Consider the following 12,450-nt stretch of genomic DNA (forward strand, 5'->3'; position numbering starts at 1 on the left):
TGTGAGACTACTTGGGAAAACTACCAGGCTATAATGATATACTGATAATTAGGGAATTTTTTAAATGTAATACTGGGCAAGTGAACGTAAGAAATAGTACAGGTCTTAGCATATAGTTCCTATCTATGCTGTGACCACCTTCAAGTATAGTCAATTCCTTTTAAAAATTAGATGTTTCTTGGTCCCTAAATATAATTTAATCTTCTTGATCATTATACATTCTTGAAGGCAGGGAAATCTGACACCTAGGCCTGCTAGAAGGCTAGTCTGGTCTTTCAGTGTTATTTTGAAAAACATGAAATATCAAGAAAATATTCTTGCCCATTTAAACTGCAACAATCAAATGCTTTAGAAAACAACATTTAGTGCTCTTTAGCATCAGCAAATACATATTTTAAAACTGATATAAAAATAATGAATTATTTTAATATGATATAAAAGGTATGTATTGTGTCCATGTCCATGTGAGTATAAAGACTTCCATGCAAATACTTTGCACTTTGCGAAGGGTGGTGTCAATGTGCATCTGCCCAATAAACAATAGGTAAAAGCTACTCTGAAGTTGGAGAAAAATGCACTGTTCACACCAATACAGCTGTTTTGTTTCTATTTAGTAGAAACTGTTAATCCTAATGCTAATTTTGTATTTGTTGAAAACTCAAATGTCATTTCTGTCTTCTTTTCAAAGTCCACAGACTAGAGAATCCTGGGGACCTTGTTGTTCCTGCATAAAACTGTCTTGCTGTTGTTTTTTTTTTTGTTTTTTTATTAACACTCTGCCATTCCTATGGATCATTAAACAAAATTTCTTCATTTTACAGATTGAACCTTTTTTTTCCTTAATTCACCTTTAATCTCCTTCCTTTCACATACTAATTTATGATAACTCCTTGTCCTTGGGTCACTGCACAAAGCAGAGCCTCTTTCATGTGCTTCTGTTGCACTGAATAACCAACTAACCATTTAACTTTTCCTCTAATTTCCACTAATGGCTGCTTTTTGTACCTTCTCTGGTGTTTCACTCATTTCATCTCCCCTGATATTGATCAACTTTATATGTATATATAACTTCTTTTTTCCTTTTAAGTGATACACCCAATGACTACAAAGCTAAAAAATATTTCTGGTTTTATTTTCTTTGGTATTACAATGGGTGTGATTGTAATACCAAGTGGACTACTCCAACTGTTCACATCAAACGACTACCCAAAGACATTCATCAGACAATACCAGAGACCCCTGCAAACAATCGAACTCCCACCTAGCACAAACTTCCTTATCATAACTGGTATCGGAAGGTACAGCATGTATCCTGTCCAGATCAGGCATCAAAGTAGCGCACAAGCCTAAAAAGCAGGAAATCAATAGCAGAGATACGGAATGCGGTTTACAGCATACCATGTGATTCATGTCCAGCTGTATACGTGGGACAAACATCAAAAACACTTGCCACACATACACAGGAACATGAAAATGCAGTCAGAAGAAAGGACCCACGGTCCCTGATTTACACACATACAAGTTCGACCGGACACAAATTTAAATGGGACTCAGTGCAAGTGAAATTCAAAGCTAATATTAAAAGTGCCAGAGAACTGGCAGAAACGTGGCTATTTAATGAAAACGCCATTAGCAGACATTTGGATGTGAATCCAGCATATGCAGGTGTGAAAAGAATACATATATATTAAAAATAAATGACAAGTATAAACAGTTTTACAATGTCAGATCAATACTTGACAACAGTCATGAACAAATCTAGTAAGTTTTTAATCTTTCATTTTTCTGATGATGCCCCATTAGAATCTGCTATAAAATGTCAGTGAAGGCAAGATATTATTAAAAATGTATAGAAAACACTTAACTGTAGAACACGATTTTGCACGTCAAATCCACAGAAAAAAACTTTGACTAACAATAATAATTCATAATTCTTTACATTTATATGTCGCTTTTCTTAGTGATTGGGGAGCCACTTCAGCCACCACTAATGTGTAGCATCCACCAGAATGATGTAACGGCAGCCATTTTTGCACCAGTATGCTTACTACTCATGAGCTATTCATTGGTGAAGTAATGAGCCAATTAGAGCCAGGGGGTGATTAGGGAGCCATGGTGACTTGGCAAAGGTGGACAATTTAGCCAAGACATTGGAATATACCTTGCTCTTTATAAAGGATGTGCAAGAAGAGTCAGGACCTCAGTTTTACATCTCTTCTAAAGGACAGTGGATCCACATTTAGACATCTGGGTAAACATCCCCTTCTGGCCTCACCAAATACTCCTTTCAGCAGCAACTCGAGCTTTTTCCCAGATGGTCTCCCATCCAAGTACTGGCTGGGTTCGAACATGCTTCCCTTCAGGTGGATGACCTCTTTTGAAGTGCATGTGATATGGCTGCCGACTATACTGAATACTGAACTTATCCTTTTAAGCATCTTTATGCCAAAAAATAGTAGTTTTATTAGTTTATGGGCAAATGTGTGTTTTCTTTTTCTTGCTCTGCCTGTTATCACCTACTGTGCTTTTGGTTGCCTGTGTATAGGGTTGCAGTCAAAACCTGACCTTTGAACTGCTGTTAGTATCCTGGTCGGGGTGGGGGAATAATTAAATAAAGTTGGTAGGAGACCACTGCATAAACATTGTATGGCTGTTCAGCGTGAAAGAGTAAAACAAAGACAGATATATAAGTAGGAATACTATTTTACATAAAGCCTTTTGGAGTGATTTTTGTTAAAAATTCTTCTAAAATCTTGTTTTGCATTTTTTGTATTTGTTGTTCTTTGCATTGAAACTGGTAGATTATTCAGCTTGCTGAGACCGTTTCGTAGTATGCAAAGAAAATGATGAGAATCTAAACATGATTTCACACATCTTAATTTTTTTAGACAACGATTACAACAATCTCTGTAACAAACAACCCATTGGCCGTCTCCTTTTTCGTCAGTACTGTGAGAAACGTAAGGAACTGCTGCGCTGTATCCGCTTCCTGGATGCTGTGGTAAGATAATATGCCCTTCTCCAAACTTTTCCTTTTTGAGGCCATATGGTGAAGTGACATGTATTAGAATGGAAGGAGGGACTTATATTTTATTTAATAAATTTGTATCTTTTTAGACTGAGAACATCTATTCCAGGTAAAAGTATGCAGGCATCATCTGCAGCTGAATGTTTCTGTCAAAAAGTTAATGTAATTCTTAACTGTGACTACACACTGCCAGAAGACTGTACAGTGAATCAATTCACTGTAATTTACAGAGTCTCAGAATAGTCAGCCCATTTCACAAGGTATAGAATAATAATTTTTTTTTTTTTTTTTTTTTTTTTTTTTTTTACAACTGGCAGAATTGAGTGATAGTTTGATGTTTCTTGCTACACTTTAAAGACATATGGTTAGCTGATTACTAGAGATGGATAGCAAAAGGGTGACCTACCCCTTCTCTGGATGTTGTGAAGAATGGCTGTTGTAGCCGACTAGTGAGACTTGGTGAGATATAGCGCTCCCCCTTATTAAGTACTGTATATTTATAAATTGTTCATGTGTCCTTTCTTTTGATGGATGGCATTTCTCTTCCATTAATAACAGTACGATGTTTGAGAAGGGATTAAGGCATTAAAGCTTGAACATTTTGTCTTTTTTTCTGATTCATGGTGGGCTGATGAGTTGCGTTTGGCTTTATTTCTGTGCTCGGCTGCAAAATGTTACTTCACAAAATAGAGGCACCAGAGGCCTTTGCATTGCCGAAGCCAGAGGGAGAGATAATGATGGAAAGAATTTGCGAGGGGGTGGTGCAGAGTTGCTGCAGAGCTCAATGACGTCAATGCTATTTGGCCATGCTGAGATCCATATGCCAGAGCATGTTGTTTCCTGTCAAGATTCAATTATCACTCGGGAATTACTTTTTTTTTGATTTGTGTGACTTTACTCTCTGTTCGTGGTCTGTCACACTCTGAAGATCAGTGCAAAAAGCAAAACCTTTATCCGTGTATACTTCCACAGCTTACTTCCATAAGTTTGAAAGGACCCTTCTGCCCTTTTTATGGAGTGTGAATGAAAAATGCTATATGGAGGAAACTGTTCCTTTAAAAGCCTCAAAGGCCCCACAACAGGCAAACAAATTTCTCATGCAAGTGAGATTTATTTTTTTATTTTTCAATTTATTGGCAACACTAATTGATATGTAAGAGTCGAGCCTAACTCTGCTCAGAAACAAATCCTCCCAAACAGTTTCAAAACTAAAATTAATATTTAGGAAATCTGAACTAAATGTGAATACATGAAAGCCGTTACAGATAGTCTACTCATCCTTATTTTCTTCCACTTTCTGAGAATGAGTTAGAAAATACATAATGGTATAAATTACAATGCTGTTATATAGCACCTACTGTATAATCACAAGTTTCCTCATATATACAGTTTACAAATATCTGCATAAGGACAGAACTGTTATAATTTACATACTCTTCTTGTTAATAATTTATAGTATTTCAAACCAAAATTGGATTAGTTTCCTAAGAAGGCTGTGGAATGAATTACAGTCCCATTTAGCTAATACTGTTGTGTAGGGTGACTGTTGGGTTGGCAAAAGCAAAACTGAATGATGTTATAAAAAATAAAACCTATTGCAATACTAATCGTAATTTACAGAGGAAACTCCATGTGTTTGGGCCAGCCTGCTGCCCTCTAGCATTCTGTATGCTTCTACCCAGGATGCCACAATTTCTCAAGTTACAGAATAAACTGGTTAGCTTGGAGTTAATCCACTAAGTCTATATTCAGTTACAAAACACAGCCCAAGGGGAAGACATAGTAGTGACTTCACTTGCATGAGCAGTTACTGAACCACATGGTGGATGTTTTTTTTTTTCCATTATATTTGCTCTGCTGCTGGTTGGACCCCAGCAGGTGACTGAACTAATTTTGTAATTATTTGTTGTTATTTTCATTCATTTGGACAGAATATAGTCTGAAATACCAGAAATTATAGTTTAGTACCAACAGAGTTGCATCTTGGCAAAGAACCATATCTGTGTGAAGATATGCAACTATGATAATACACTTTAGCAATGCTGCTGAGAAACGAACTTGACCATCTGTGGTTATCCCAATTGTGGATAAGGTAACTTTAGGCATCTGTCGTGGGATCTAGAGTATTTCTTTTTTATTCATTTTACATTGTTCCTGTCTTAGTTGTGATAACAAAATGAAAAGTGGAATTAAAAAATATTCCTGAAATGAAAAAGCTGGTTAGCAATGGCCATCAACTAATGGAAAACTTTGAAGTAATAATCATTGAGACTTTTAAAGTATTATGAGTCCATTTTAAACCCTTTGGTTGTCAAACTTGGGATTACAGTCAGTGTGGTTTATTGTAGTCTACTTGCATCTATTACAAACAGACAGCTAAACACAATATCACAGAACAGCTTCTTGAATGTTTGATTCTGGTAAAATTGTTTCTTTTTTAAAACAATAATCGCCAATTTCATCCAATATATTGTCCAATTTATTTTGTATACAATACCTATTGAATTAGACCAACACTAGTTTGAGTTTTTAAGCTTGCCAGAGGCATCAATTGACTGGGGCCACTCTGAATCTTTACATCTGGTAAAATCATTTCATTTTTAAAACAATAGTCACCCATTTCATTCAATAATGCTATGTCAAATTTATTTTGTGGACAATACATACTGTGCAAAACATAAGGTCAGGTGTCTCACAGGATAGACCTGGATGGGTGACAGTTTAGCCATCTGAAAGATGGCAGATGTTTGTGCTTTACTGGCACATTTAATATATAAACTGGGCAGGCTTGCTAACAAGGGCCGGGAAAGGGAAACCTTGTTATTGGATCTAGAAATTTCTAGCTTACCAGTGGCATCAGGTGACTGGGGCCACTGTGAATCTTTTCAACTTGACAGAAGCCTTGCCAAGCAGAGTTTAGTACAGTATGCACCTGCTTTGTAGATGCTGTGACAGTAAGGCTGTAAATGTAGTTGGTACCTGCACCATCATCATACCTCTCCTACATTTTCTCCAGTATAAAAGATAGTATTTGTTCTTTTCTAATATTGATATTTTATTAGTAGCTCACTCATTTCACATGCCAACATGAATTAGGATATTAAGGTTGGGAAAAGGAGTGGGCCAGAGAATTTTAATTTGATTGTACCTTTTCTAATGCCAAATTTTAATCACTTTGCATAAAAGAGGGTGCTAAAGGATTACAATGAATAATGAGATTCCTTGACCTTGGAACAGCTGAGGAACGTGCTGAGAAGCATATTATTTTTAATGTTATATTTTTGAGTCCAAGTGCTGGAATAGCAGATTGCTTTATTGATATTTTGTTCATTATTTGACAGTACTCAGATCTGACTTATGCCCCCACCTACCCACCAGCATTCTGCACTCTTCACATTTGAATTTCATCCAGCAGCCCCCAGTGGAAAGTGTCTATGGAATGTTCTGCACATCCCAATCTTTCATTGCAATGTGTGTCATATTCCAATGTGATCCTTCACAAATACGTCAAAGTAGTTATAGTGGTTTGAAAAAGCTGCTGAAAGTGTACCTTAGAGACTCATTGTCTGTTACATAACACACTAGTGAACATTTCTAATGATCCTTATATATTTGAAAGTTTTATTATTGTTGATCAAAAGTTTTAGGTCAACGTGTTTTACTTTCTTGCAGATTTATTACTAGCAAGTAGACAGAATAGTTATTTGGGGTTGAACCTGGTTAATGAAAGGACATAGGAAGGTAGTCTTTTTCTTTACTTGCTTGGTCAGGATGGCTGAGAAAACAAATTAATTGCAAGCAAGATATGAGTTTAATATTTAGTCAGCTTTGTCAGTACTACATTAGTCATGGATTCATAAAGAGTTATGGTTAAAAATAGTGGCCATAGTCATAGTTTTCCTTTCTGAATTGTTTTTTATATTTTTATACATTTTAATTAGAAACAGATAACATACCATACAGTCAAGACAAATTTAACAAATCAAAGCAAAATTCCATCCCCACCCAAGAGAAAGAGAGAGCAGCTAGCAGCTGAAGGTACTCTATAAAAGGAGCAAGAAAAGAAGGGTATCGTTTTTTCCTGGAATGGAAGCTCATTCTAAAATGTTATTGATTAGATCCTGACATATTTTTAAAAAGTTTTGAACAGATCCTCTAAGTGAGAATTTGATTTTTCCCAATTTCAAGTAGTATGAAACATTGGTTACCCACTGAATTAAGAGTGGTGGTGTGGGATTCTTTCAGTTGAAGACAGGTCTATGTGCTAGTAATAGAGTAAAGGAAATTATAGTTTGTTTGTCCTTCTCCACTTTAAGGCCGTGTGGAAGTACACCAAAATCAGATGTTAATGGGTTAGGTATGATTGTGACACCAAGGCTGCCTTATAGGCATGCAAATATTTTTGTCCAAAATGTTGCTAATTTGGTGCACGCCCAGAACATATGGCCCATTGAGGCTGGAGGTAGATTACAATATTCACAGGTTGAATCTTGCCCTGGAAACATTTTGGACAATTTATACGAGATAAATGTGCTCGATAAAAAATTTTAAGTTGAATGACTTTGCACACACAGAGTTCGAGTGTATTCTGTGAATGGCTGCCTTAAACTCCTTTTGTGAAGTATTGAGTGACAGATCCTTTTCCCAGTGAACTTTGGGGTCTTTGAAAGGAACAGACTTTCAGATATTTTTAGAAATTGTAGAGATGCTATCTGAGTTTTCAAGACTGATCAAGAATTCTTCTGAACAAGGCAGAAGGTGAGGAAAATTGGGCAGGTTCTGTTTAGCAAAATTTCTAGGTTGACAGTAGTGGAGGAATTGTGTTGATGAGAAGTTGTGTTTGAAGCATAATTGTAGGATGCAAAGACATTATCTATGTACAAGTCTCTAAGTGGTTTTATCCCAGACATTTTCCAGACATTGAATAGTGTATATATTTGAGAGGAAAGAAAAAGCTGGTTGTTATGTAGAAGTGGAACTGATGAGAGCTTTCTGTCTTCCTACATTGGTTCCATATTCTGAGAGAATGAAGGGTAATTGGATTTTTAGTGTAATGACGTTTGTTTATATTAACTGGGGCACAGAGCAAGGAATATAAAGAAGTAATGCAAGATTTTATTTCTATTTCAGACCAGGCTTGTGGATAGTCATCAATCTGTGTCAGTGTCCAGATAACTTGTATATTTTCCGCCCAGTAGTAAAATTGAAAGTTGGGTAGTTCCATGTCCCCTTCTGCTTTAGGTTGCCCTTTGAATGTGTGAATGTTTAGAATTCCAAATAAATTATGATTTAAGAAATGAAAAAATGATTTGTTAATGTATATGGGGATGTTTTGTAATAGGTGTAGCAGCTTGGGAAGGATGGTCATCTTAACAATGTTGATTCTCCCTGCTAACATTAGGTGGAGATTAGACCATCTAGTCATGTCTTGTTTAAATTTTTCCATGCAGACAGCAAAATTTTGTATCCCTAATGTGAACACTCACAATATCATAATGGCCAGAGACTTTAATTTTGTTTAAAATCCAGATGTAAATAGATCCTCAGATACAATTGTGATAACATTACACAGTTTGTAATGGATCATAGCTTATCTGACACATGGAGGTTCTTAATTCCTAACCTAAGAGCATACCCCTTCTTCTCACCCATACATCATTGTGAATCAAGAATTCATTATTTCTTTATAGACAATAATTTTTTTGCCCACTATCAAATCTTGTAAGTACGACGCTATTGTTATCTCTGACCATTCCCCGCTGATCCTGGAGCAATTCTACCTCAAACGTTTCGGCAAGCATTAATATCCACCTTAAATGTGCATCATACAGACCAGTCTTTCTTCTGAATAACAATGTTAAAATACTCTCCAGAGTTCTAGCCAGAAGGATTGAGAAAGTGCTTCCTTCTGTAATATCACGAGACCAAACAGGATTTATTAAAGCCAGACGCTTAACTTCTAACCTTCGATGTTTATTTAATATAATATATTCACCCATTATATCTAACACCCTAGAGATACCTTTATCTTTAGATGCAGAAAAAGCATTTGATATGATTGAATGGGACTATGTTATTCACCACAAATATGAGTTTGGCCTAAACATATATGCATAGATCAAACTACTTTATAGTAGTCCAGAAGCCTCAGTTCGTATTAACAACAATATTTCAGATAACTTCAAACTAGAACATGGTACAACACCAAGGATGCCCCTTATCACCTTTTCTCCTTGAAATCACCGTTGAACTGTTGGCTGTATACTTTCGAAACTCATCAGAGATAAAGGAGATTTTCAGTGAAGGACTTGAACAGAAAATATTACTATATGCAGATGATATGGTACTGTATATATTGCACTAACAAAATTCTGTACCAGCAGTCCTGAAACCATTAGCAGATTTTTCAGAAGATATCTGGACTTAAAATCAATTTAAATAAAAGCTTGCTTTTTCTAGTGAATTCTCTAACATGTAATATCTGATTGGACACCTTCCATTTATCTTTTCAGATTAATTTAAATATCTAGGGGTAAATATTACAAGTAAATATAAAGCTCCTTTTCCTTTCTGAAATGTTAAGTATAATATTTGGAAAATTTGAGTGTACAGTTCATAAGTAATAAAAGATACAGTAGGTCTGCTAATTAATTTTAGTAATAAAGGGGCTAACATCTATAGCACCGCAATTATGAATGAGGAGCAGATTCTGTTGCATCTTAACAAAGGCTATTTTTAGGAAGGTAACTGATGAACTTCTGCTTCTGGAGACAACCTTCCATCATTCTTCTTAATTTACTATATACATTACAAGGGTCAGGGCCAGAACCAGAATCTGTCCAGGAAGCACTGGGTACAAGATGGGAGCTAAAGTTGGATTTAATTTAAGCTTCTACAGAACATATAGAATTAAGTATCCATCAATTATCAAACCCATGGATTGAACTAATAGCATGGCATTTTAAACAAATATACTAATTAAGGCGAAAAAATGGAATTACCTGTGCCATTATAATTTAGTCCATCTTAAAGTAATTTTACAGTTCAAGCTTTTCTTTTATTGACTTGTTCTGTTTAAAGAAATGTCAAATGTGTGATCTGATACACAAGACTTTATTTGTAAGAGACTAGTGCTTCAAGTCCAGCAAGTTCCCAGCAAACATTCATTCTTTTCCCACCTTGCTTATTTCAGTACTGGAAACTTATCCTGGCAGCATCAGGTGCCAGTCAGGAACCAACCATGGGCAGAGTGCCACTTCCCATTAAGGCATGTTTACACATACACCCACTTATTCATGCAAGGTTAATTAGAGTTACCAGTCATCCAGGCAGTGAACCCATAATTACTGAGCCTTTGACTGTAGTACTAATCACTGTGTGTCCATGCTACTACTGTTAATGACACTCTCAGTAAAATAATAGGTCTGAAGTTATACTTGCTTTGAAACGATGCAGTAATAATTAAGGATATACTAAACAGAGGAACTGACGAGGAAAAGATGTGCAGAAGGTTAGGATGATAAAGGATATAAGATGGAAACGTACTCGCAAATGAGGAGAGTGTGCTGAGCAGTTGGAAAGAGTATTTGGGAAGCTGATGAATGAAGAGAATGAGCGAGAGAGAAGGTTGGATGATGTGAAAAAAGTGAATCAAGAAGTACAGCGGATTAGCAAGGAGGAAGTAAAGACAGCTATGAAGAGATTAAAGAATGGAAAGGCTGTTGGTCCAGGTGACATACCTGTGGAAGCATGGAGGAGTTTAAGAGAAATGGCAGTGGAGTTTTTAACCAGATTGTTTAATGCAATCTTGGAAAAGTGAGAGGATGCCTGAGGAGTGGATAATATACTGTGTAGTAGAATATATTAATTTATTCAAAGAAGCCTGTTTTTTCTTTATTTGCGTCTTTGCAATACAGTGGTCTTAGTGTGTGCCCCTTTATTAACACATTTCCTTTACTATATGCTAGTTTGTGACGTTGTTAAAATAAACTTGTCCAAGTTTCCAAACTTCTCCTCTAACTGTTGTAGACATTTTGTTTCCTAGCTGTGCTTAACATACAGGAAGATTTTCCAAACTAGACCATTGCTTATAATGGTACACCTATAAACAATATGTCATTGCATCTGGGATAATGTATTTCATTATGACTAGGATTTCATAAAACAATCATTCATCAACAATGTCTTTGAAACATGATCTAATCCATCTCAAAACTTTACACCGCTCACATCTTTCTCAACTCATTTAGAGACAAAAAAGATGAAATTAGATGAAAACCAATTTTTGTAAATTCACAATACAACTGATAGCTATATGTTGACTGTTTATGTTCCACATTTGTTTTTTCATTTTTGTGGCAGTGGTATATTAGTTGCTGATTTCAAAATTCTAAAGAATTTATACTGTGTTAATTACTTTCAGGAATTAATAAATGTATTTTACTTAAGTATTTTTTGATTTTGGACCTGCCTAATGGAGTACTAAATTGCCATATAAGGCACATAAGAATAACAAGAGTAGTTCTTCAGTTACTAGTCCATGTTTATCAGGAGAGGGCTGACTATTTTAATATTTAACATGCTTAGTAGTAGGGCTGCACAATATATCATTTATGCATCATGATTGAGATGTGTGCATGCATAATAGTCGCATCGCAGGATGTACAATGTTAGTGGATTAGATATAGGAAAAGTAATGAAACGAATAAAAAGTAAGCCACACACAGCTTACTGCAGAAAAAACTGCAGAAAGAATGATTTGGTTACAAAAAGAAATGTAACATCAGTCATATGGAATTATTCTGGCTACAGAAAGGATTATGTACTGTAGACCAAAAACAGGTACTTTGTCAATGGTGCCTTGCAATTTTGTTGCCACAACAAGAGGCAACACAATTAATTTGTTTGATCATTTAAATCGGCACCACAAAACTCTGTAGGATGAGTATAAAGCCAGATCTGAAAACTGTCCAAAGCAAAAAAATATTTTGTACACGTTTGCCAGTGTTACACCATATGAGAGGATTTCCAAACGGCAGAGAGATATCACTGATGCAATAACATTTCACCTCACGAAAGACAGGGTACCAATTAGCACAGTTAACCGAGAGTTTTAAAAAGATGATCCATGTAATACCATCATGCAACTATTTTTCTAATGTCGCCATCCCATAGTTGTATGAGAAGTGCAAGGCACAAGTTCAATCAAAGCTATTAAAAGTGGAATATTTTGCAGCAACAATGGATTTATAGTCCAGCCAGACAACTGAGCCCTACTTAAGTCTGACCATGCACTTTATTAATAAGGACTTCCAACTAAAAGGTTGCTGTTTGCAAGCGGCATTTTCCCCACAGGATCATATAAGCGATAACATCACAAGAGGTTTGAGAGAAGTATTGGCTGCTTGGTGTCAAGAAGAGAG

The 12,450-nt window shown here is 35.9% G+C and overlaps 1 protein-coding gene across 1 annotated transcript in view; it reads left to right on the forward strand.

Annotated features, from left to right (window-relative positions):
• The window catches only part of grk5l (G protein-coupled receptor kinase 5 like), a 159,060-nt gene that overhangs the window by 93,020 nt on the left and 53,590 nt on the right, over positions 1–12,450 (forward strand). Inside the window, exon 3 of the mRNA XM_028799776.2 lies at positions 2,889–3,001. Coding sequence (XP_028655609.2) covers positions 2,889–3,001 — 113 coding nt within the window. The remainder of the gene's footprint in view (positions 1–2,888; positions 3,002–12,450) is intronic.

Source organism: Erpetoichthys calabaricus, chromosome 1, assembly GCF_900747795.2.
Source record: "Erpetoichthys calabaricus chromosome 1, fErpCal1.3, whole genome shotgun sequence".
Taxonomy (NCBI): Eukaryota; Metazoa; Chordata; class Cladistia; order Polypteriformes; family Polypteridae; genus Erpetoichthys; species Erpetoichthys calabaricus.